A 22,958-nucleotide genomic window follows, 5' to 3' on the forward strand; every position below is an offset into this window, starting at 1 on the left:
GGATAAAGATTTAAAAATGAAAAGGTATCCCCCAAAATAAACAAAAAGAATTTCCTTTTATATATTAAATTCCAGAAATAACTACAGAAAATATAGTCTACAAAATCAAATAAAACTAACAAGGCTCAATAAAACTTTATTTCATCATCAGTCTCCTCAAAAATATTTAAATTATTTATTCAGTCTTTTCATATTAACCAAATTCAATAAATCAACAATTCAAATCTGTTTTATTTATGCACATGTGTGTTAGAAAGATATGTTTGTACATATATATACACACATATATATGCATTTTATATATACACACATGTATATATGCATTTTATATATACACACATATATCTCACTTATCTCTAATAAATTAGTTTTCCTATAAAAAAATTCGCTAAAAAAAATAAAATAAAATTTTCTAAACTCAATTGACTATGTTACCTGTTTTTATATTTTTTCCCTCAAAAAAGTAAAAGAGGCATAACAGGTACAGAACTGGGTCTATTTCATCAACATCTACATTGGTTCTTTTTTTATATAGTTATGTATGAACAGAATGCTTTATTGTGTTTATTTTTATGTGGTGCTGAGAACTGAACCCAGTGCCTCACTCATGCTAGGCAAGCGCTCTGCCACTGAGCTACAGCCCCAGCCTCTATATTGGTTCTTTTCATTTTTTTTTTCTCTCAGTTGTAGTTGGACAATATCTTTATTTTATTTATTTATTTATTTTTATGTGGGGCTGAGGATCGAACCCAGGGCCTTGTGCATGCTAGGCAAGCACTCTACGGCTGAGCCACAACCCCAGCCCCAACACCTGCAATTTAGATACTTATTTCTTTATTTTTCTATGGTGCTGGGGTTTGAACTCAGGGCCTTGTGCATGCCAGGAAAGCACTCTGCCACTGAGCTATAGCCCCAGCCCCTATATTGTCTCTCTTGTAGTTTTATGTTACTTCAACTAAGGAATGCGTTTCAAAAATTATTTAACAATTCTATTTTCTTAGTCCCTTAAAATGGTGATATCCAATCTCAAATATGCAGACACATTTCTGAAACAGAAAATTTAACTACTCTCTTTGTTACAATTGGTACAGAACTCACTGCAAAAGAAAAACCAAGAAATATATAATGCTGACAACTCACAATTGTTACTATAATCAAAGAACATCAATCAGCAATTAATATAGCACTGCTCACCTGTTCATTTTTGCAAAGCCACACGCTGCTTCCCTTTAACACAGTAAAAATTTTGGCTTTATATCCTCTCAGTTCAAGATATCCACACTTCTCAGGTGCAACAGCTGCTTGAGACTGGGAAGTAAAGGACTGTGATTTCAATGCATTTAATAGTATGCTGATCCAGTCATTTCTCTCCTCTGAAAATAGACAGGAGAAAATACATAAATCTATACATAAGTCACACAGATTTAAAAAAAAATGTCATCAAGGAATCTACTTCCTTGGATATAGATTATTCACAATTTTTTTCCCCCACAACCACATTCTAAACACTACTGGGGGCAGGGACAAGAGTCCAGCCCTCTAAGGGAAAAGAAAAAACACTTACTACTTGGTTGTTACAGAACCAGTACCACTGGCTTCTGGTTGCTTATTAGAAATACAAAATCTCTGCGGATGCAGTGGTGCACACCTATAATACCAGCAACACAGGTGGCTGAGACAGGAGGACCACGAGTTCAAAGCTAGCCTCATCAATGTAGTGAGGCCCTAAGCAACTCACTGAGATCCTGTCTCTAAATAAAATATATAAAAGGGCCGGGGATGCCACTCAGTGTTTAAGTGCACCTGGGTTAAATGCCTGGTACCAAAAAGGAAAATAAAAGAAAAAAAATAGAAATACAAAATTGTGGCCCCACTACCGACCTCATGAATCAGAACCTACATTTTACAAATAACTCCAGGCAACCTATATCCTTTTTAAAGCATGAGGAATACTCCTTCAGATGATTCATAAGACTGGATTTTTCCTTTCAGTAGAAGAAAGCAATACTGCAACCTAACAATTAATAATTGAATATAGCAATTCAATCACCAAAATAGCCCCAAAACCCAGTGTCGTAACACTGCCCTGAAATTTGTCCTTCCATTCCACTTCCAGTAACAGCAGCGGTTCAGTTAGCAAATCAACACTTGCTCCTCCCACTCCCTCCACAAAAGTTAAGTGACCTTCAACTATGCACCACACACTGTGTTAGGAGCACAAGAATTTGATTTGGTCCCCAAAGACCAATCAAAGCTATAAGTCAAGTTAGATATGAACACATAATGGAACACAGAATAGTATAAATGTCATACAAATGGTATCAAATAATATATGAGTCAATTCAGTTGAGGTAAGTGATTTGCTGAAGGTCATGCAGGAAGTTAGTATTAAAATTAGGACAATCAAATGTTTTAACACTCATACAACTGTTTTTGGCACCATAGGTAAAAAGGGTTATTTGTGCTAGCTCTTGTGGATGAGGAGCAATTCTAAATGGGTTTGGGAGAGGGAAGAGCAGAACAGAATTTTGAGCAAGGACAACACAAGAACACAGGCAGGAAGAACCAACATCTGTTAGGGACTAACTTAAGTAGATTTATAATTTTGAACTCACAAGGAAATAATGGGAAATACAGCTAGAAAATCTGCACTGCCTTTTTGAAGAATTTTGTTTTTATTACAGAGGCAAAAAGCAAAACAAAACAAAAAAACATGTTGGGATTCTTAGCAAGGAAGGACACAATTAGTGTCATTAAGAAGATGATGCGTGGGCCAAACTGGAAGCCAAGACCAAGAGTGAGGCAGTGGAGCCTGTACAGTTCCAGGAGATGGAAGCAGAAGAATGTGGAGGGCAAAGCATGGCTGAGGATTTGAGTACATCTGATGGATGTTCTAGAAAATAAATAAAGAATACAAGATAGCTTGATGTCACAAGTGGGCAGGCAAAGGCAGGCGGTTCCACAGGACACCTCAGGTGTTCAGTGCCCTGGCACAAACACTTGGCAGACTGACAGTCACATACAAGCAAAGGAAGCCACTCCACAGGGGTGGAGTGGTGACATAGAGAAGTGGGCAAATCCTGAGGTAAGACTGCATCTATGAGACCAGAAAATGGGCCACCAAACAATGAGGACGTGCTTAACAAGTCAAAGGGGAAAAAAAAAAAAAAATACCGAAAAAAAGAACAAAACCAAGCAGAATGAATCTCAGGTAAGAAAGACTTTCAAGGAAAGAGTAAGTAGGGCCAAAATTTGAGAACTAGGACAGTTTCTCAGATCCTTCTAAGAAAGTTCTACCCACAGCAGCTTCACTGGGGACTGAAATTAAGTTTCTATCTTAAGACTTGCTCAAATTCAACTCTAAAATCATTTCATAAGGAGTCTTAATTTTTAAATTATCTTTATTCCTGCTCACCTATTAAAAAAAAAAAAAAAAACTAAAGGCAGCAGTGTCAATGACTCAAAGCCAACGTATTTATTAAAAACCTATACATTTTTACAGGGGTTATGAAATCCCCAACAACTGGTGCTCTCAGGATAAAATATTTACCAAAATGTTCCTAGCAATGTTATGTATCCTAAAGTGAAGACATCAGAGTACTCAGGTAGCTAAATGAATTAATAGACAGTGACTCCCTGCAGTTTTACATCCACATAAACAGATGCAGATTGCGCTGTGATAATATTCTACATACAGCTCGAGAGCTTCCACTTAACTGGGTTATTACTTATGATCATTAGTTTCACACAATATGTCTCTGCCAAGTAAATGTATGTAATGGCTTTTATTTGTTTGCTTGTTTGTGTTAATCGACATGAATCAGTTTGAAATGCAGGCCACAACTAATGAACTGGGCCATAGTGTGGCCTTTTAGGTCACTGTTAGCATATATCTCAAATTTGTAGGAATTAATTTGAAACTGGCAATTGCTTTTTTTCTTCTTATGTATATAATGGCGGCATTGCAATAAAGGTTCCCTAACATTCTCTTGCTTCTGGGGACCTCCATTACTAATAGGAAGCAAATAATTATGAAGATTAAGAAGAACAAGAATTAGTAGCAGCATTCGGTCTTAATTCTCCATGTTGTAACAGGGGTCTCTTTCATGCAATATAATTCCTGCTGCTCTTCCACTAACAACTTACTTTAAAGCTGACTTTTTTTCCCTTACTCTTATCCCTCTTCCCATCCCCAGCCATGAGGGAAGCAAATTAATACTCTCCTGTACTAAGCAGAGTTATCTGCTCTTCCACTCACTGTACAAAAGAATAAAGAAACCCCAAACCTGGAACAATATCTCTTTCAAGGATGTAAGTTAAATATTAATTATATATACTCATAATAGTACTTGGGAAACAGCTCTTACACCCCCTTTTAAAATTCTTATTCCCCCAGCAGATAGAATGGCAACCTCTATGACATGAGTTCACTGCCTTTCTCCTTCGCTACCAAAGCAATAAAACTTCTTTTCCTTTTTCTTTTGTTCCATTAGTGGTTTAGCATCAGGGATAAGATCACCAGGCTTTTGGAATCAATTCTGAGAGAGAGAGGACAGTGAAAAACTAATGCAAACACAGTAAAAGAGCAAGCATCATTTGTATCTGGCTTTGCAACATGTGTCTCCTTAGACATGGGTGAATGTGCTTTGATAACCCACAATACTCCAAACCGAATTATGATTTCCCCTTGGAAAAATGACTGGGGCAAAGATAGAAACTGTGCCAGCAGCTTTTGTCTGCTTTTCACACTAAGATACAGCAGTCCTCCTTGTCCATGGTTTCACTTTTGCAGTTTCAATTACCTGAGGTCAACTATAGTCAAAAAATATTAAATGGAAAATTCCAGAAATAAACAATTCACGAGTTTTAAATTGCACATTATTCTAAGAAGTGTGGTAAAATTTTGCACTGTCCCAGTGTCCCACCCAAGGACATTAGTCATCCCATAGTCCAGTGTATCCATACTGTTCTGTATATGATACTCATCTGTCAGTCAGTAATCATGTTACCTGTCATAGTATTGCAGTACTTAGGTTCAAGTAGTCCTTGTCTTATGAAATAATGGCCCCAAAACACAACAGCAGCAAAACTGGCCATCTGGATATGCTACAAACAAGCTGGGAGGTACTTCAAGTAAAAAGGTAAAAGTACAATAAGAAATTCTGAGAGACCACATTCACATAAATTTTATTACAGTATACTATAACTCTTTTACTTCATTATTAGTTATGACTATTAATTTTTTATTGTGCACAGTTTATGAAATGAACTTTATCCTGGGTATGCACAGATAAGAAACAACATAGTAATATACAGAATTTGACTATGACTCAGTGGATTCTGGGGGTCTTGGAATGTACCTCCTGCAGATCAGAGTATATATTACTACTGTTCTTTCATTCCATCCAATAACACATATCTATTGATTGTCTATCTTTATCTTCACACTGTACTATGCATGATTTCCTTGCAAAAAGATGCCCTACCTTAACTATGGCTTTGCTTTAAGTGTAGCATTCCAGTTAGGAAGAAAAGTAGCAGAAAAAAAAAGAACAAGTGATTTTGCTAGAATGTAAACCAAAGACAATAGCAATTTCTTCAGCCTGAAATTAGTTTTTGAGGTTTTCAGAAATGTCAATTTATAAGAATAAAAAATGAAATTAAACAAAAATCAACAGAAAAGACTCAATGTTCTCAGACTACCGGACTTAGCCGTAGGTATAGTCATCAGTAAAAAATGATTGATTATACCAGAGATTATAACTACATTACAGACATGCAAACCATCAATAACATAATTTTATCAGGCATGGTGGCACATGCCTATAATCCCAGCTACTCAGGCGAAAGAGGCAGGAGGACTGCACAAGTTCATGTCTAGCCTGGGCAATTTAGCAAAACCCTGTTTCAAAACAAAAAAATTTTAAATGGGCTGGGCATGTAGCCCAGTAATAAAGTGCTTGCCTAGCATGTGTGAGACCCTGAGTTTAATCACCAGTATAAAAAAATCATTAATATCATTATCATCTAACATGATGTGGCTTGTTCTTTGGACCATTACTGTTGATTAATCTGGTTGAACAAAGATCTTTCAATGTCACTCATGATCGACATTAGGGAAGAAAGTACTACATAAGGATCGTTCATCAAATACACAATCACTTAACCATACAAATATTTACTGAGCACCTACTATACCCAAGACTGAAAACCAGGAGTGAGAGTGAACAAGGCAGATCATGGCCTTACTCTCCCATAGTTTATGTTCTAGTGGGAGGAAGATGGCAGTAAGAACCTAGATACTCACTACCATATGTTACAAGTGACAAAGCACAGGACAAGGGGTACAGGGTATGCTATTTTATATAGGGTAATAGAAAAAGCCTCAGAAAAATAGGGGTGGTTAAACAAAAGCCTAATGGCCTTGGAAGCAATGGAGCCAGCCAGGAGGGTGCCTGGAGGTGAGCACGCCAGGATAAGAGGGCGGCAGCTGGCAAGGCCCCACGGAACAAGAGGTGTGCACTTTAAGCAACAAGAGACTCCTGTAGTTGAAATGCAGTGAGGGGGTAGGGGCGTGGAAGAAAATAAGGACAGAGAGACCAAGGCCCCACCATGGAGGGGCTTCAGAACATTAGAAGTACTTTACTCTCAATACGATAGAAACACAAGGTCCCTTTGAAGGGGCTGACATGATCTGACTTTCACGTTGAATGATTGCTCTCACAGTTATACTGACAATATGACTGTCATCAATCAAGGAAAGTGATTAACATAACTCAGGCAGAAGTGGTGGCTTCCAGTAGAGAGGCAGTGGTGAAAGGGTTGAGAAATGGTCAGTGTCCAGGCATATTTCCAACATCAAACCGACAAGAGTTGATAATGGAGTGGATATGAGATATAAAAGAAGGAAAGGACTTAAGAATGAAAACCAGAATTCAAGTCCCAGGCACATGAGTCTCCCATCTATAGAGATGAGGAAGGTCACAGGGGAAGGTTTAGTGGAGAGAGTGAAAATAAGTATTTGTCATTTTTAAGTCTGAGATGTCACTAAACACCCATATTGAGTGGTCAGCTAAATATACAGATCTGGAGTACAGAAAGAGATCAGAGGACATACATATTTGAGATCAGTCACTTTAAACCCATGAGATCTTCTTCAAAACCAAATTTGAGGCCCCATAATACGATATTTTAAAAGGAATTGGGAATCCTAGCAAGTTCATGAACTATATCAGAAAATTCCAAAACACCATTAATTAAGTCTGTAAAGCAGATACCCATTGACCATTGTTAACAGCATTAAGTAGCGTAAGAGAGTAAAGGACTATAGGTATTCCACGCCTTGCTTCTAAAAACACTGAAGATTTCAAAAGAGGGATGAGACTGCTTGTACAAAACAATTAAGGAGAATTTATCAAGCATATTTTAAAAATAAATAAATAAATGACTACTTTCCAGTATCAGTATCACAGCCACCACTGGAAAGTTTATGGTGTTGCCTAAAAACGGCTGAGAGCTCACCCACTTGCCTATTTCCCAGGGTTCTTGAACATGTTAAGGTGGAAAGAAGAATCACAGGACCCACAGCTAAGAGCCAGTCAGATAATGTCTTGAAAGAAAAATCCACTCAGAATTCTTCAGCCCTCTTCTAATCATGACAAGCGTCCACTCAAAATATCACCTGTTACAGGTGCCACAGGAATACAGACTGACCAAACAGATCATGAACTGATACACTCTTTGCTCCAATGTTCACCATTCACCCCAATGGTTCTGCTTGAGAACAAGAAGTCAGACTAAACTTTGCATTTGAGGAAGAAGAGTATTTTAGAAATGTTATTATTTCAATAAAATTCACTTTCCACTAATAGAGTAATCATATTTAGCAGGAAACCTAAAGGAATTTAAGCCTTAAATGACTTGTATGGACAAGATGCCAAACTGCAAACCTGTCTTAGCCTTGCAAATGGGTGGGGAGCAGTTCAAAAACAGTGACACTGGTTTCAGGGAAGACAAAGGCAGCAGTTGTACATAGTCATTCAAAACCTCTTCACCAAAAATGAAGGAAGTCATCTGTTATGTTATCAAACTCAAACCATTCCCCTTTCTGCCCACAACTTTGATTCTGCTTCATTAGATTGAAGCAAACTTTAATTTAGATCTAAGTTCATTGGGCCAATTTTTTCATAAGACACTGTAGTTGATTTCTCACTTCCCATAAAATAAAACATAATCAACCATTTATACACGTTGGGGGAATGAATATTTTATAAAACAAATTGAGTATCTTCTTAAAGGCTCCATACTAAAAATGGGAACACACAGGTAACACACATGTATCACTTACACATAAGGACATACACATACTTGTACATACAAATTTTAAAATATAAGTTGTTACTATGAAAAAACTTCCAGTCAAAATAACTTATTCAGTAACTCCACGTGGAAACAGTCTCAGTATTTACTGAAGCAGTGTTTCCATGGTTTCAAAAATTAAAGATCTACGATATAGTTAACAAAAAATTTACACCAAAAATAATTAAATTCTTACACTAAGTTTATATCACAAAAATTATCTACATACCACAGGATTTATTGGCCAATTATAAACATGCAACTTTTAAATTCGTGTGGATTGATACATTCTACTTAAATAAAATGTGTCGCCTTAAAATAAATACATCTATAGAGATTTTCAGTTGTCTACCTTAAGATGCAGGTTGTATGACATATGTGACATTGTCAAGAGGCCAAGTGGAGGTGACAAGCACCTCAAAGAAACAGGCAGTCACCTCTAAGGGCAGTAGAAATCAAAGCATAAGGAAAGACTGTCACAATGGCCAATCTAGATGAGCAATACTGTGTTATCAAGAAATACAGGAAGAGAACAAATATGATTTCAAATGCAAAACCCATATTGAGCATCAAAACTGTGAGCAATTTCTGAATTTTAGGCAACGATTCACAAAAGTGGCTCCTCACATAGGCAATTCTTGATAAAATGCTCCAGGAAACGGATTAGCCAACTGAAACTAACAAGACTATTTTGTTAAAACAATGACCAAATTTAGGCTACAGGCCACACAGTTTGCTGACCTTGCCTTTAGGGCCACAGCTTCTAATATATACATATATTTTTTTCAATACCAAGTAAGAAACATTTTTACATTAAATCCATGCAATGTATACAATTATGTTTCACAATATAATATTTACTATAAGAAATGCACTTTATCATTTTGTTGTTGTTTTGAACAAAACAAAAAAAGTACTTTAGTTTTGGGTACCATCATAAAGACAGATCATGGAGCTGATCTCACAAATCAGCAGAAATCTACAGTTTGAAAAAAAATTCTGCAGTGTGAAGGTTAACTAGGATGCACTAATTATTGATCATCCCAAGCAATAAAAAAACTTTTAGTAATATATAACATTTATTGAACTCTTTGTGTCATACACAGAAATATATTCTAACAATCTAACAGGTGATAGTTAACACCATAGTAGTTTCCAACTTCTGGTAAATACTTTCATCTGTAAAATGGGATAATAATGGTACACACTTTTAAGAGTGCTATAAAAATGAACAGGTAGAATGTCTTTGGCACACTTCAAGTAATTAGTTTTCCATACCATTATTACTCAAAGAAAGCTCTGAAATACTTTGAAAAAAATCAAATTAATAATGGATCTTTGCTACAATAAAAGTAGAAATACTTTGAAAAAAATCAAATTAATAATGTATCTATACTACAATAAAAGCAATCCTTAAAATAAATTAAAACTTCATTTCTTTAATTAAGGAAATGATCTTACCTATGTTACTTCAAACTGGTGAAGTTTATAATAATGACATTTTAGATAGTCAAACAAATATAAAACAGAGAACTTTTAACTCCCCTTGCTTCTTATTCCCCAACTAAACAAAATCCAGAAAAGATTCCTCTGTACATGTTTAGATACAATCCAGAAAACACTTGCCATCTTTACATCAATTTTTGCCATCAAGTGACCCATGATAGATGATGAACATGAAAAAAATTCAAGAAATGAAAAAGATGCTTCAAAATGTGAAACAGAATGACTGGTGTGCCTGTATCCTAAGCTGAAGCTAAAAACCTGTCCTATGTAAACTTAACTTCCTCATAAAATCAACTTCCTAATAGTTAAGAACTGTTTTTGCATATTAAATAGCTATTTTGCATTACCAAAATAAGAGCTTAGAGTGACTTCCTTGAGAGCACATTCCTGCTACTTTTTTGACTGCTGTATCTGGAATTTGAAAGCTCCTCACTAAATTTTTTGCTGCAAGAAAGGGCAGTGAGCAAACCACACACAGACAACTTCTCTATTTATTTAGGATTTAACATTGTGCATTTTTAAAATAGTTTTAAAACACAAATCATTTAAAAGTAATATTTTAAAATTTCTTCACATTTCTTTTTTAGCTGGTTTGTTAAAATCTGGTCAAAAATCAATGTCCACATATTTGAAGGGATAAAGAAATAATCTTACCTTCTTTTTCTACTCTAAACACAAAAGTCCTTTGTGTTGTAACAACTTCAAATTTGTTGTCTCCTTGAACTCGTACTGTAGACACAGCAGAAATGGGAATTATTCCTTTTGAATACATCTCCTGTATTGGTTGAAGAAAAAGACACAGTAGAATGAAATTCTCTTGATCTTATCAGAAAAGGAATGACATAGTATTTACAACTCTTCTTTTACGATTTCAATCCAATTTTTAAAATGACATACAATTCCACTGATTTAATTTCCCAGAAAGAAAACTATTAATGCCCCTTTCTTTTAAGGGAGATGTCTTATCACTTTTCTCTTCATTTGCAATTAAAAGGCAAAGACTGGAATGCAAATAAACCTACTAGGCAAGCAAAATATAATTCTAAAAACACAGCAGCATGTACTTTAAAATTAATCTGGACAAAATGATTTTATGGTGTTTGCAGGCATCTGCTGGTCACAACAGGTACTGTAACTGAACCATTTCAAACTGCTATTATATATACACTGTGAACAAAAAGTACCTAAGAAACCTGTTCAATTTTATGAATTAATGATGCTACTCAATACTTTGATAATGAGGTCACTTTTCTTTTTGTTCCCCAGTGACTAAAGAGTGAAAAAAATGGATTTGGATGTTTGCAATAGGCATATACATGTCATGACTTTGTTTTAAAAGGTCATTCATAAGTCATGGATAACTTTTTCCTCAGTCTTCATTTTCCTAGACCCACCCAAATCATTTGGCATGACAAGCAATTTCAACTATTTACTAATGGTTAATATTTACATGTCTTGTGTTAGAAAGAAAATTAAGAGAGTCCTTATACATTCAAGGAGTCTCAAAAGAAAAACAGCTAATGTAATAAGAGAAAGTTTAAAACAAAAAACAAAGTAAAAGACAAGTGCAAAGATGGAAATTCTCAAGTCTGCTTTTAAAAAGGTGCAAGCAGTATTTTTACAAACATGGTGACATTTGAGGTTGACTCTAAAAAAATCTTAATGTTAACCAAATTGATAAGTGGGTGGAGAACATTCTGATCAGAAACACTGAAAAATGAAGGCATGAAAAGGAGAAATAAGATGAAATAGCAATGCAACTTAAATACGCAACATAGTCAAAAGAGATGAGGCTGAAATCAAACATCAAGGTCACACTGAGGAAGGTCTTGAATATCAGAAGAGTTTGGATACATCCCTTCTTCCATTTTCCTTCACAGCATTATCTGGGGAAACCTCTGTTTGGAGCATGTCCCCAGTATCTGAAATAACTAATGAGAAGAATGTACTAAACCATTTCATGCAGAAAGTAAGTACCAAGCTCATACTCCTCCCAACTGTAAACATGGCAGATAGGTAAGGGGTAACTGTCAGCCACCTGGTGTTCCATTGGAAGGATTGTTCTTTGCTAGCTGAGGATTTGCCCTATACCGTCTGGGCAGTCTCTTCTAGTTCTTTAACAATTTCTTCTCCTTTATTGATTCTGCTCCAGTCTCCCATCCCAGACTATATGTGTCAATCAAAATCCCATCCATTTTTATTTAAGTACTCAAAATAAATCTTTATTCTTTTAGAGTAATCTATATAATAAAAATGTAAAGAAATAGATGGAAATTACAAAAAAAAAACTGCTAAATTCATCATCCTAGTTAGTTACTTTAAGAGTAGGAGAAGAAGAAGCCATTTGGGAGGGAAACAGGATACATTCAATAGTATTGGTAATATTTTGCTTTTTAAATGTGATGATTATGTACACAGATAATCACTGAATTATTTGTATTTTTTGTGATCTAAATACAGCATGAGATATTCTGAATGAAAAGAAAGACAATAATTTAACCATTGGGTCTGTCAGTGTGGAAGTCATTTGTGCCTTTGACAAAAGCAGTTTCAGTGAATTACATGCTGGGAAAGGATATTGAGGTAGGTTGGATAGAGAGGAGGATGAAAGTGAAAATGACGACTAAAGACCATCCATTCTTTAATATCCTATTAAATACCAATGCCAAATAGGCTTTTTTTTTTCCTATCTCCTTTCATGCAGCCCAATCTGAACATGATATTTAAAGTGTGATTCAAGAAGATCAATGGGCAGCCTCATATAGAAAAGGAAGAAGGGTGTCAGGAAATAACCACTTACAAAATAACTGATTTCTTCTCATTTTCCCTTTTTCTTCTTCTTTCATTCTTTTTTTTTTTTTTTTGTAAGTCTTCTCTCTCTAGAAAGGAAAATCCCTTCTCTCTAATTGACCCACAAACCTTATATGAAAGAACCTCTCTCATCCCTCTGTCCACTCCTCTTCCTTCTTTATGTATCCATTTCACCCTGCTTCATCACTCTCATATTTTGAGTCATCAAAAGTATGTTCCTGTCCTATAAGTACCTCAAATTTTAAACCCAAAGTCATCAGCACTGAAAAACTTACCGCCACTCCCCAGCTGCCCATTAAAAATTACTCTGTGAGTCAAAATAGGGGCAGTCTGGACATCTGCTGATCTTGTACGCCCACATCACCTGGACTTTCCCCACACCCAGTGGCAGCTTGCATCCCAGCACTTGCTAACTCTGAACTCTGGCCACAGTGGCCTTCCTGAGCTTACCTGACACATATCTTTGCCCCAAACCAGCACCTGTGTCTACAATGCCTGCTCTGAAAGGAATATTCTTCACCATCCTTGCAGACTATGCCCTTGTCCTCCTTCATGCATCAGTATAAAAACCCTCCCCCAATGAATTCCTTTTTGACCAGCCTTTTCTCTCAGGCCCCTCATCTTACCCAGGCAGATAAACCTGATTTAAGGGATCAGCAACCTGTGCTTTTACTTTTTGGTAATTATTCACTATAATTTAAATAGTGATCACCTATACTTGGTGTAATCAAATGTGATCCTTTGATTAATAAGTTTTCTCCAAATAGACTTTGGGTCATTTATCTCTTTTCCTTACCACCTTTCTGGTAGTCAGAGCTATAGAAATATTTTTGAATGATCGAATCCTATGTTCAATCAATCACAATTACACCCAACTCTGACAGGTCATCTTTATTATTTTGTGAAATTCATTTTTTATCAGTCCTACTGAACCTATACGTTAGTCTACAGCCTGATAAATTAAAGCCTGGCTCACTGCAACACTTTCCTCATTTGCCTCTTGGCTTTCAGCTTCTTTTCCTTCTGAATGCCCCTGCATACTACTGTTAAAAAGTCAAACAGATAGAAAAAATAAAGAAAGGGTTCCTAGAGGATGAGAGCAAGATGGGTCGTGAAGTTTGCACTAGATTTTGATGGATGGCAATAGTTAGGGAGAGTCAGATGGAAGAGCAGAGAATCTATGAAGAGGGGAACGTGGAGGAGAAAACAGGGGAGAAGACATGTTGAAGTTCCCCCCGAGTGTAGCCAGACTTTATAGAGAAGGATCACTACAAATAATTCCACAACGTGATTGGCTCCCCAAAGGAAACCCCCCAAAATGTAAGTAGATTAAGATGGCAATATGAGCCCAAGTGCTCTGAAAACTGAGAAGAGGGGGAAATTGTCTCTCCATTGTCAAGAAACCAAAAGAGGTTAAGAACGGACTGAGCATCTTTATGGAGCTTAAGGGCTACTCTGTTCCACTTGCAGTGGTCAATACCAGACCATGGGAGGCTTAAAATGTCCTAAAACTTTACAATTTACCCCTTCAATCATCTATTCCCAAACTTTAGGTTGCATAGGGAATTAAAGTAGTTTATGGCATATGTCCCAAATGGAATAAATTAACTGTTTAATGTTACCTTTAAACCACTTTTCAGTAAAAAAAATCAAGCAGCAATGTAGAGAGTGAAATAGCAATAAAAAAGGAGATTCTATCAGATCTCTTCAAAGAGATTAAAAAAATAATTCCTTAAAAAAATAACCTACATGTTCACACATTGGTATTAATTTGAATAGGTAATGGGGGTGGCGCTGTAGCTCAGTGGCAGAGCGCTTGCCTAACACAGGTGAGGCCCTAGGTTCAATCCTCAGTACCACATAAAAACAAATAAATAAAGGATATATTATTTACTTAAAAAGGTACAATTAAAATTTTAAATATATATATATATGCACTTCCAATGGAGTAATAGGAAAAATAGGGGGGGAAAAGTTCCCAGAAGTGATCAAAACATGCTTAAGATAAATTCTATGTCAATGAACCTCAGGAAGTTGTAGTTTCTCTAACTGCTCAGTTATAATCTACTATGAAATCCCAAGATAAGTCTTCTAAATTTTTAACACTGTAGAGTTGTTTTTATGTTTCTTTTGTTACATCACAAGAAAAAGATAACATAGAAACAAAAGTACTCAAAGGACAACAGGCTCAAAATGCCTGCATTTTTCAGAGTATAAAATTTTTCTTTAAGGAAAAAAAAATTGCATCCTTTGAGCCTGTAACACACAGTTATCTAGGTCAACTTTGTCATTTATCTACCACATTGAGACAATGAAACAACCACAGGGTAATTCTGCCCTCGCCACAGTAAGAATGAAGGTAAGTGAGAGTACTTGGCAGGGATAAGATATGACAGTCACGGGGATGATGCCTCGTTATAAAATAAAATGGACAAGTTCTTTTTTTTTTTTTTTAATTTTTTATTGTGGGTTGTTCAAAACATTACAAATTTCTTGACATATCATATTCCACACTTTGATTCAAGTGGGTTATGAACTCCCACCTTCACCCCATACACAGATTGCAGAATCACATCAGTTACACATCCATTGATTTACATATTGCCATACTAGTGTCTGTTGTGCTCCGCTGCCTTTCCCATCCTCCACCATCCCCCCTCCCCACCTCTCCCCTCCCCTCCCCTCCTCTCTCTCTACCCCCTCCACTGTATAACCCTGAGGGTCTCCTTCCATTACCATGCAATTTCCCTTCTCTCTCCCTTTCCCTCCCACCTCTCATCCCTGTTAAATGTTAATCTTCTTCTCCTGCTCTTCGTCCCTACTCTGATCTTAGTTACTCTCCTTATATCAAAGAAGACATTTGGCATTTGTTTTTTAGGGATTGGCTAGCTTCACTTAGCATAATCTGCTCTAATGCCATCCATTTCCCTGTAAATTCTATGATTTTGTCATTTTTTAATGCAGAGTAATACTCCATTGTGTATAAATGCCACATTTTTTTTATCCATTCGTCTATTGAAGGGCATCTAGGTTGGTTCCACAGTCTTGCTATTGTGAACTGTGCTGCTATGAACATCGATGTAGCAGTGTCCCTGTAGCATGCTCTTTTTAGGTCTTTAGGGAATAGACCAAGAAGGGGAATAGCTGGGTCAAATGGTGGCTCCATTCCCAGCTTTCCAAGAAATCTCCATACTGCTTTCCAAATTGGCTGCACCAATCTGCAGTCCCACCAGCAATGTACAAGTGTACCCTTTTCCCCACATCCTCGCCAGCACTTGTTGTTGTTTGACTTCATAATGGCTGCCAATCTTACTGGAGTGAGATGGTATCTTAGGGTGGTTTTGATTTGCATTTCTCTGACAGCTAGAGATGGTGAGCATTTTTTCATGTACTTGTTGACTGACTGTATGTCCTCCTCTGAGAAGTGTCTGTTCAGGTCCTTGGCCCATTTGTTGATTGGGTTGTTTGTTCTCTTATTGTCTAATTTTTTGAGTTCTTTGTATACTCTGGATATTAGGTCTCTATCTGAAGTGTGAGGAGTAAAGATTTGTTCCCAGGGTGTAGGCTCCCTATTTACCTCTCTTATTGTTTCTTTTGCTGGACAAGTTCTTGCAGAGGCTTGATTGGGCAATACTGAGGAAAGTGAAAGACAACCAGGAAAACAGGCACCTCTGCACGCTGTCTCCTCAGCACCCAGCCACTTGCTCCTCCAGTGCACATTCAGACTTAAAAAGACCCAAATGTCTATTCACATAGCAGCTAAACTTGTGAAGCCAGGAAAGTAGCTAAGCCACCCCTATACTTGCCTTCTGTCAGAAGGGGCACAGCACAAACTGTCCCTCCTTTCATGAAACACTCACCCCAGTGTTTCTGTATTTTGCCAAATACAAACCCTTCATCTGGACAGTAGATGGGTGAAATGCCATAACAAGCAACAACTTGATTTCTTTTTTAAATTAGTATTAAGCTCAAAGATTTGCAGTAACCCATTTAAAAAACTTATCTCAATTTCAAATGAAGACTGTATCATTTTTATTGCATCAGTATCTAAAAATATGACAAGCCCTCTTCCTTTCAGCTGACTCTGAAAAGACAAACAGAGAGGGAAAACTGTCCAGTTACACACAGTTCCTAGAAATTCTCTCTCAAATGAGAATAAGAATACCTCACAGCATGGAAGCCTGTCTCATTCTTGAAGAGTTTTCCTTCAATCAAACCAGAAAAGGGCATGGGTAAACCAGGTAAGGGCATAGGTGCCAAAGAAAACCAAAAGTCAGACTCCATCAGATGTAGAATCTACACTGTGCTCACTATAGCACAGAAATTGGGACAACTGTCCAATGTACTACTAAGCTAGAAACAGTAGCTAAAGCAGACATCCAGTTTAAAAAAAAAAAAAAAAATCCAACCATCTTGCAAACCTCCAGAGGTGTTCCTGAACCTGCTGATGCTCTACCTGCATCACTGAAAGTGAAGCCAAAAAACTGACGCTTCTCTAAACCTTCCTTTAGTGTCAGTATTACATCAGGCAGTGTGCACTACATCTCAGTATGTGCCACTTGGTGTTAAAAAACATATACTCATCTGCTTGCAGCACTAAAGAAGTAGTATGTGAAGTCTCTATTCATGCCACCAGTATCACCAATGCTGGGCAGTGGAAATCACCAAATCATGAGGAAAAAATGACAGATCAGAAGCTATAAATAAGAGAATATGGCTAAGTCTTAAAAATAAAATGTTAAAGAGAAGGGATGTATTTAAGATTAAAAATTATCTAATTTTAATGAACTAAAAATATGGCTTATTAGCTCCAAACTTTTTATTAAGGAAATTTCCAAACAAAGAGATGCTAAAAGGGAAATACCATGGGTACTCTAATAGATTTAATAATATTTGTTTCTCAGTATCTGAGGGGTACTTGTTCCAGAAATCCCTGCAGATGCTTAAGTTTCTTAAATAAAATGGTATGGAATTTGCATGTAACTTATGTACATCCTTTAGTTCACTTTAAATCATCTCCAGGTTACTTATAATACCTCATATAGTATAACTGCTACTAAGGAGTTGTTAAACTATATAATTAAGGGAATTTTTTTAAAAGTCTATACATGTTGAGTACAGATGCAATTTTTAAAAATATTGTTGATCCACAGATGATTGAATCCACTGATGTACAACCCACATTATATATACATCTCCAGAATATTTTAACTACATATGTATGAATAAATGCATACATTTACAAATGTAAATAGGTAACATTTGGAAAAATGTAGATATAATGACACTAAACCCCAACAACTCCTAAGGATATTCCCATACCTAAGAAGACATGCTCAAGAGTTCTGCCATGTCATTAAGACTTAATTGCCAAAAGAAAACACTGTAACCATTTCACCTAGTAGTCAAGACTTTCAATGAACTCTACCTTAAACAACTACCCCAGCTTCCTCTCCCATAAGTCTCCCATGCATATTCAAATCAGGGAAAACCATGCCTTCAGTGCTAGGGTCCACACTTTCCCATCTGAGCATCTCACTATTCTCTCTGCAGATCAATCTCCTTCTCCCTAGTTTCTGTAAATCCCTCTCACTCCCACAGCATGAAGCAACTGCTCCTTATCTTTCCATTTGCTAATTAAAAGAGTGGTTTGTAAACATTCCTTGGTGCAGTCTAGGAAAAAGGCGATTTCTTCCCCACCTTTTCACTGCAGATAGCATTTCCCATGGTTTGTAGAAGATACTCTGTAAATCACTGTTAAATACATCAATAAAAAAATCTCAATTTTATATGTCAACAAAAAGTTATATATGAATGGAATAGAATTGTGTTTTATCATATTACAAATCTTTTCATGTAGATACTCCATCTCCATTTCTTAAAAATCAAACCACTTGCTTAGTTTACTGACAAACAGTATGCATAAAACAATCTTTGAAAAAAACTGTAAAATGTACTTACCCTTTCATTATTGTAGTAAGAAATGCTAAGGCCATCAAATTTCACCCATCTCTTCTGAAACATGCGTTTTCTGTAAAACACATGAAATTTTTATTTACATTTAAGTAGCATGAACTTGGATTTTTACTAAATACATTTGTAGTGTAGCTATGCTGAGTGCAATCCATCTCTACTGTTAAGCAGTGTATACAAAAATAGGCTATGATAGTACAGTTCGGGCAATGGAACATAGAATCAACAAATGTATAACAACACTTTCTAATTAGCTGACATAGCTTTTTTTTTTTTAATGATAATGTTAAGTGCAAAACCAAGTGTAGTCACAAACATTATCATCAAAACCACTTCCATTAATGGAGATAATCTTTAAATGAAGGTAATACATAAAACTTTCATCTCTCATACAGCTTATACACTTATTTTGCCTTGATTTTTGCTTTGGTGGATGAATAATATTTTGCAAAACTAGCAAAGCCTTCTTACCTGAATTTACATAAATTATTATATTTTGACTAAATACGATAGGGAAAGCCCTGTCAAAAAATAATCATTTACAGTCACTCAAAATTCAGTGAAACTTCTGTATTTTTCAAAAGAGGATCATATGAAAGGCAGACGCAATTTTAAAATGGTTTTTGATGTGAGAAAACAAAGGCAAAATAATAAATAACATTTCCTATTTAGGTTTAAAAAAACATATTTTTCTTACTTTAAATGAGGGGTATAAAGAACTACTTCTGCTTAGGTTTGTCTTTTGTTTTGCTTATTTCCTTTCCCTTAAGTCAGACAATCCACAGACTGTGAATATCCTGTTCTCTACAGGCTTTTAGTCTGGACTAATACCATACAGATACTTTCAGCTTTTAACACAGACACCATATGGAAACTAACTTCCTGTTTTTAAAAAAGTCATTTCTAAGTGAATATGTAAACATCAACCATATATACTCTCTCTCCTTTTGCTCTTTTCTAACACATTTCATACAAGGTGATATAATTTCCTGTGGCTTTCAGAAAATTTAAAGATAGAAAGAGAACTTCCGGGTATCTGGAAAGTTTGTCTTCCGGCTGTGTCCCTGCTACACGTCCATTACTCAAGTGAAGTACAGCAAGTCTCCTTAGTTAGCAGACATGTGCCACTCCAGATCAAATTAGACCAACTCTGATGAAATGGAGAAAACGTCTTAATTCATCAGTGCAGATGAGTTTCACATGTAAGCACTGAACCTTGAAGTAGTAAGAACACATAAGGAACTTAACATCAGACAACCACACTGCCCACCCAGCCCACTTTCTACCTTATTCCCTCATCTTCTTGCTGCTTAACTTCTCTTGGCCTGTCATGTGTTTTTGTCACATTGCAACATCCAACTGTGTTACAGACATCTGGGTTTTACTTCTGCTAGCAACCCGAGAGTTCTTCAAATTCCCAGCATTAAAAATTAAAAGGTAAAGAATATTAAACAAACACACAATTATATATTGCATAATTAATCACTCTGCACTCAGTTCTTGTTTCTCTCTGCTATACTTAAAAGGCAGGTAACTATATAACTTCCTATACAATACCAACAGTAACTTGGAAAATCAAGATTTTGATTGGGGCCTCCACCCACCTTACAAACAGTGGTTAAGTTAGAGCTCAGTAGCATATATCATCTTTCATTTGAACATCAAAATGGTCAAAATCTGTGGAGGAGATAAGACCTTGGGGTCTTTCATTACCCTTCCCCTTCCCTTTGCTAACTTTTTATGTTTCTAAATTGCACCTAAACTATCCACACAGAAATGCCTTCCCTCGTGACTCAATCCAAAGCAGATCTCAAAGCTATTCTCTCAAAGCACCTTCTACCTTTCCTCTAGCTCTCAACACAAATTCGATCATATGTATTAGTTCACTTGATTAATGTCAGTCTTAACACTCGTCTTTATGCCTTGCAAGGATCCACTTCAAGAATGTTTTCTTCTCCATGATCAACAACTAACACACAGATAAATATGGCACTCCAGGAGAATATACTGAATGAATAAGAATGCAATCAAAGCATAGTCCTTTAAGAAACATGGGCAGGATGATATGAAAAGAATACCTAAACACCCAGCACTCATAAATAATTAGCATCTTTCAACATTTCAGGAAAGACAGAGAAACTTCTGAAAACTCAGAATAAAATTAAATGTGCAAAAGTATCAAGCAAAGAAGTTCAGAAACTTAACATGTCTTACTTAGCAGTCTTTTAATTGGACTCATAAAGCTTTCTATCCACAGTGTGAGCTTGAGGTCTGAGGCATCATCTAAGAATCTAACCTCAGAAGAATGAGGAAAGTAAAAAGGAAGACAGCGCAGTATTTATTGGGCTTTGGGGTCAAAATCGCTACTATTTATGAGCTGCATCTCCTTCTCAGGCACTATAATGTAAAGGACGCACTTTACCTTGGCTCTTGACACTGCTTTTGGTTTGTATGTTTTGAGATGACATGTTGGTATATTGCACAGGGTGACCTGAACTCTCGATCCTCCCAGCTCAGCCTCCTGAGTAGCTGGGAATATAAACATACACCATTTTGTCTAGCTACGTTTGGCTCTTTGAGAAAAGCCCAAGAAAACTTCAGTTTTCTAAAAGAGTCTTAGCTCCTAAATCACTGTTCCAACCAGGTACCAGTAACCATAGTTACTGCCAGGTAACTATTTGACATGCCCATCCATTTTAAACTCAATATTTGTACAAGTTATTAAATATGTCTAGTAATCTGTGATGGGATAGGTAAATAAGACAAATGCCAGCCCCTAGAAATGCAATGAGAAACATATGGAAAACAGTTGTAAGAATCACCCTTCTGTAGTTGGGGGCGCTATGTTGCAATTCTACCATCAAACTGTTACTTCTGCATTCATTCATCCAGTCAGCCATCAGAATCTGCCACTTCCTCTGTAGATGGTATCTGCTCACATGGCCTCTATGTCTAGACCTTTCTTGCCTGGTGCACTTCCCATAAACCATTTTCTCTGCTCAAAATTCCCTTCCAACTGTGAACATGGGAGGCACCTTCTAACCATCAAGTTTTCAGTTTAAAAGTTATTTGCTCCAAATGATCATCCATGACCAACACAGTTGCTCAGGCCCCCTTTTTTTTCTTCTCCATTTCTTTACTTAATGACACTTACCATTAAAATTTGAATTGAGTGCAGAAACCATTTGTTTTGTTTATCTGTGTAAAATCTGTGATTACCATACTTCCTGGCATATAAAACATACTTAATATTTATTATAATGATTACAAAATAGATGATGAATACATTTTTCATTGAAAAAAGGCTTACTCAAAATCGCACTTTGTAAATATAGAGAAAAAGGGTATTAAACCACTTTGCCATTTGTTTTTTTACTAAATACTAAAGATCAAGGTTTTCTAATGACAAAATAAAAATTTTCTAAACCTATCTTGTTATTAATGAAAAAAGTGAGAACCTATAGGAAGCTTGAATTTCAACATTAGTTTTGAAGTAATTTTAAAATGCATTTTAGACTTTAAAAAAAAAAATTTAAACAATCTTTCCCCAATACATCTATTCCTCAGTCCCTGATACTATTCTGCTGTTTTTATAAGTTCAACATTTTAGAATATAAATATAGTGATATTGGTTAATACATACTATTTCTCCTCATCATTAAGTGTTTTAAGAGTATTCTCTGAACTAGGTTATACCTTTCCTTTAAATTTTATTTAACGGCTTAATTTTTTTCACTATTTTAAAAAATGATAATATATAAAGACATTGTCACCTTAGTCTAAGTTCCTACTATTACACAACACAAACTTGATCTGAAATAATGATGCATTATTACACAGAAGAGATTTTAAATTTTCAATTATAAGTTCTGAGTATCTAATGTACATTATGATGACTATAAATAATGATACATCTTATACTTGAAATCTACTAACAGTATACTTCTTAGTCAGCTGTGGTGGCACACACCTGTAATCACAGCAACTCAGAAAGCTAAGGCAGGAAGATTCCAAGTTTTGAGACCAACCTCAGCAACTTAGCAAGCCCCTAATAATTTAGTAAAACTCTGTCTCAAAAGAAAACATGAAAAAAGGGTTGTGGATGTGGCTCAGTGGTAAAAAAAAAAAAAAAAAAAAAACCTTGGGTTTAATTCCTTGTACCAAAAAAAAAAAAAAAAAAAAAAAAAAAAAAAAAAAAAAAGAAGAAGAAGAAGAAAATAGACCTTAAGTGGTCTCACCCAAAAAAGGAAGAATAACTCTGGGAAACATGTTAATTGTCTTGTGTGTGGTAATCATTTCACCATGTATAA

The 22,958-nt window shown here is 36.0% G+C and overlaps 1 protein-coding gene across 1 annotated transcript in view; it reads right to left on the reverse strand.

Annotated features, from left to right (window-relative positions):
* Arap2 (ArfGAP with RhoGAP domain, ankyrin repeat and PH domain 2) overlaps positions 1–22,958 on the reverse strand; it is a 188,153-nt gene that overhangs the window by 123,421 nt on the left and 41,774 nt on the right. The window contains exons 7-9 of the mRNA XM_048784042.1: positions 18,637–18,706; positions 10,519–10,639; positions 1,195–1,373 (exon numbers count right to left, since the gene is read on the reverse strand). Coding sequence (XP_048639999.1) covers positions 1,195–1,373; positions 10,519–10,639; positions 18,637–18,706 — 370 coding nt within the window. The remainder of the gene's footprint in view (positions 1–1,194; positions 1,374–10,518; positions 10,640–18,636; positions 18,707–22,958) is intronic.

The sequence above is a fragment of the Marmota marmota genome, unplaced genomic scaffold (genome assembly GCF_001458135.2).
Source record: "Marmota marmota marmota unplaced genomic scaffold, marMar, whole genome shotgun sequence".
Taxonomy (NCBI): domain Eukaryota; kingdom Metazoa; phylum Chordata; class Mammalia; order Rodentia; family Sciuridae; genus Marmota; species Marmota marmota.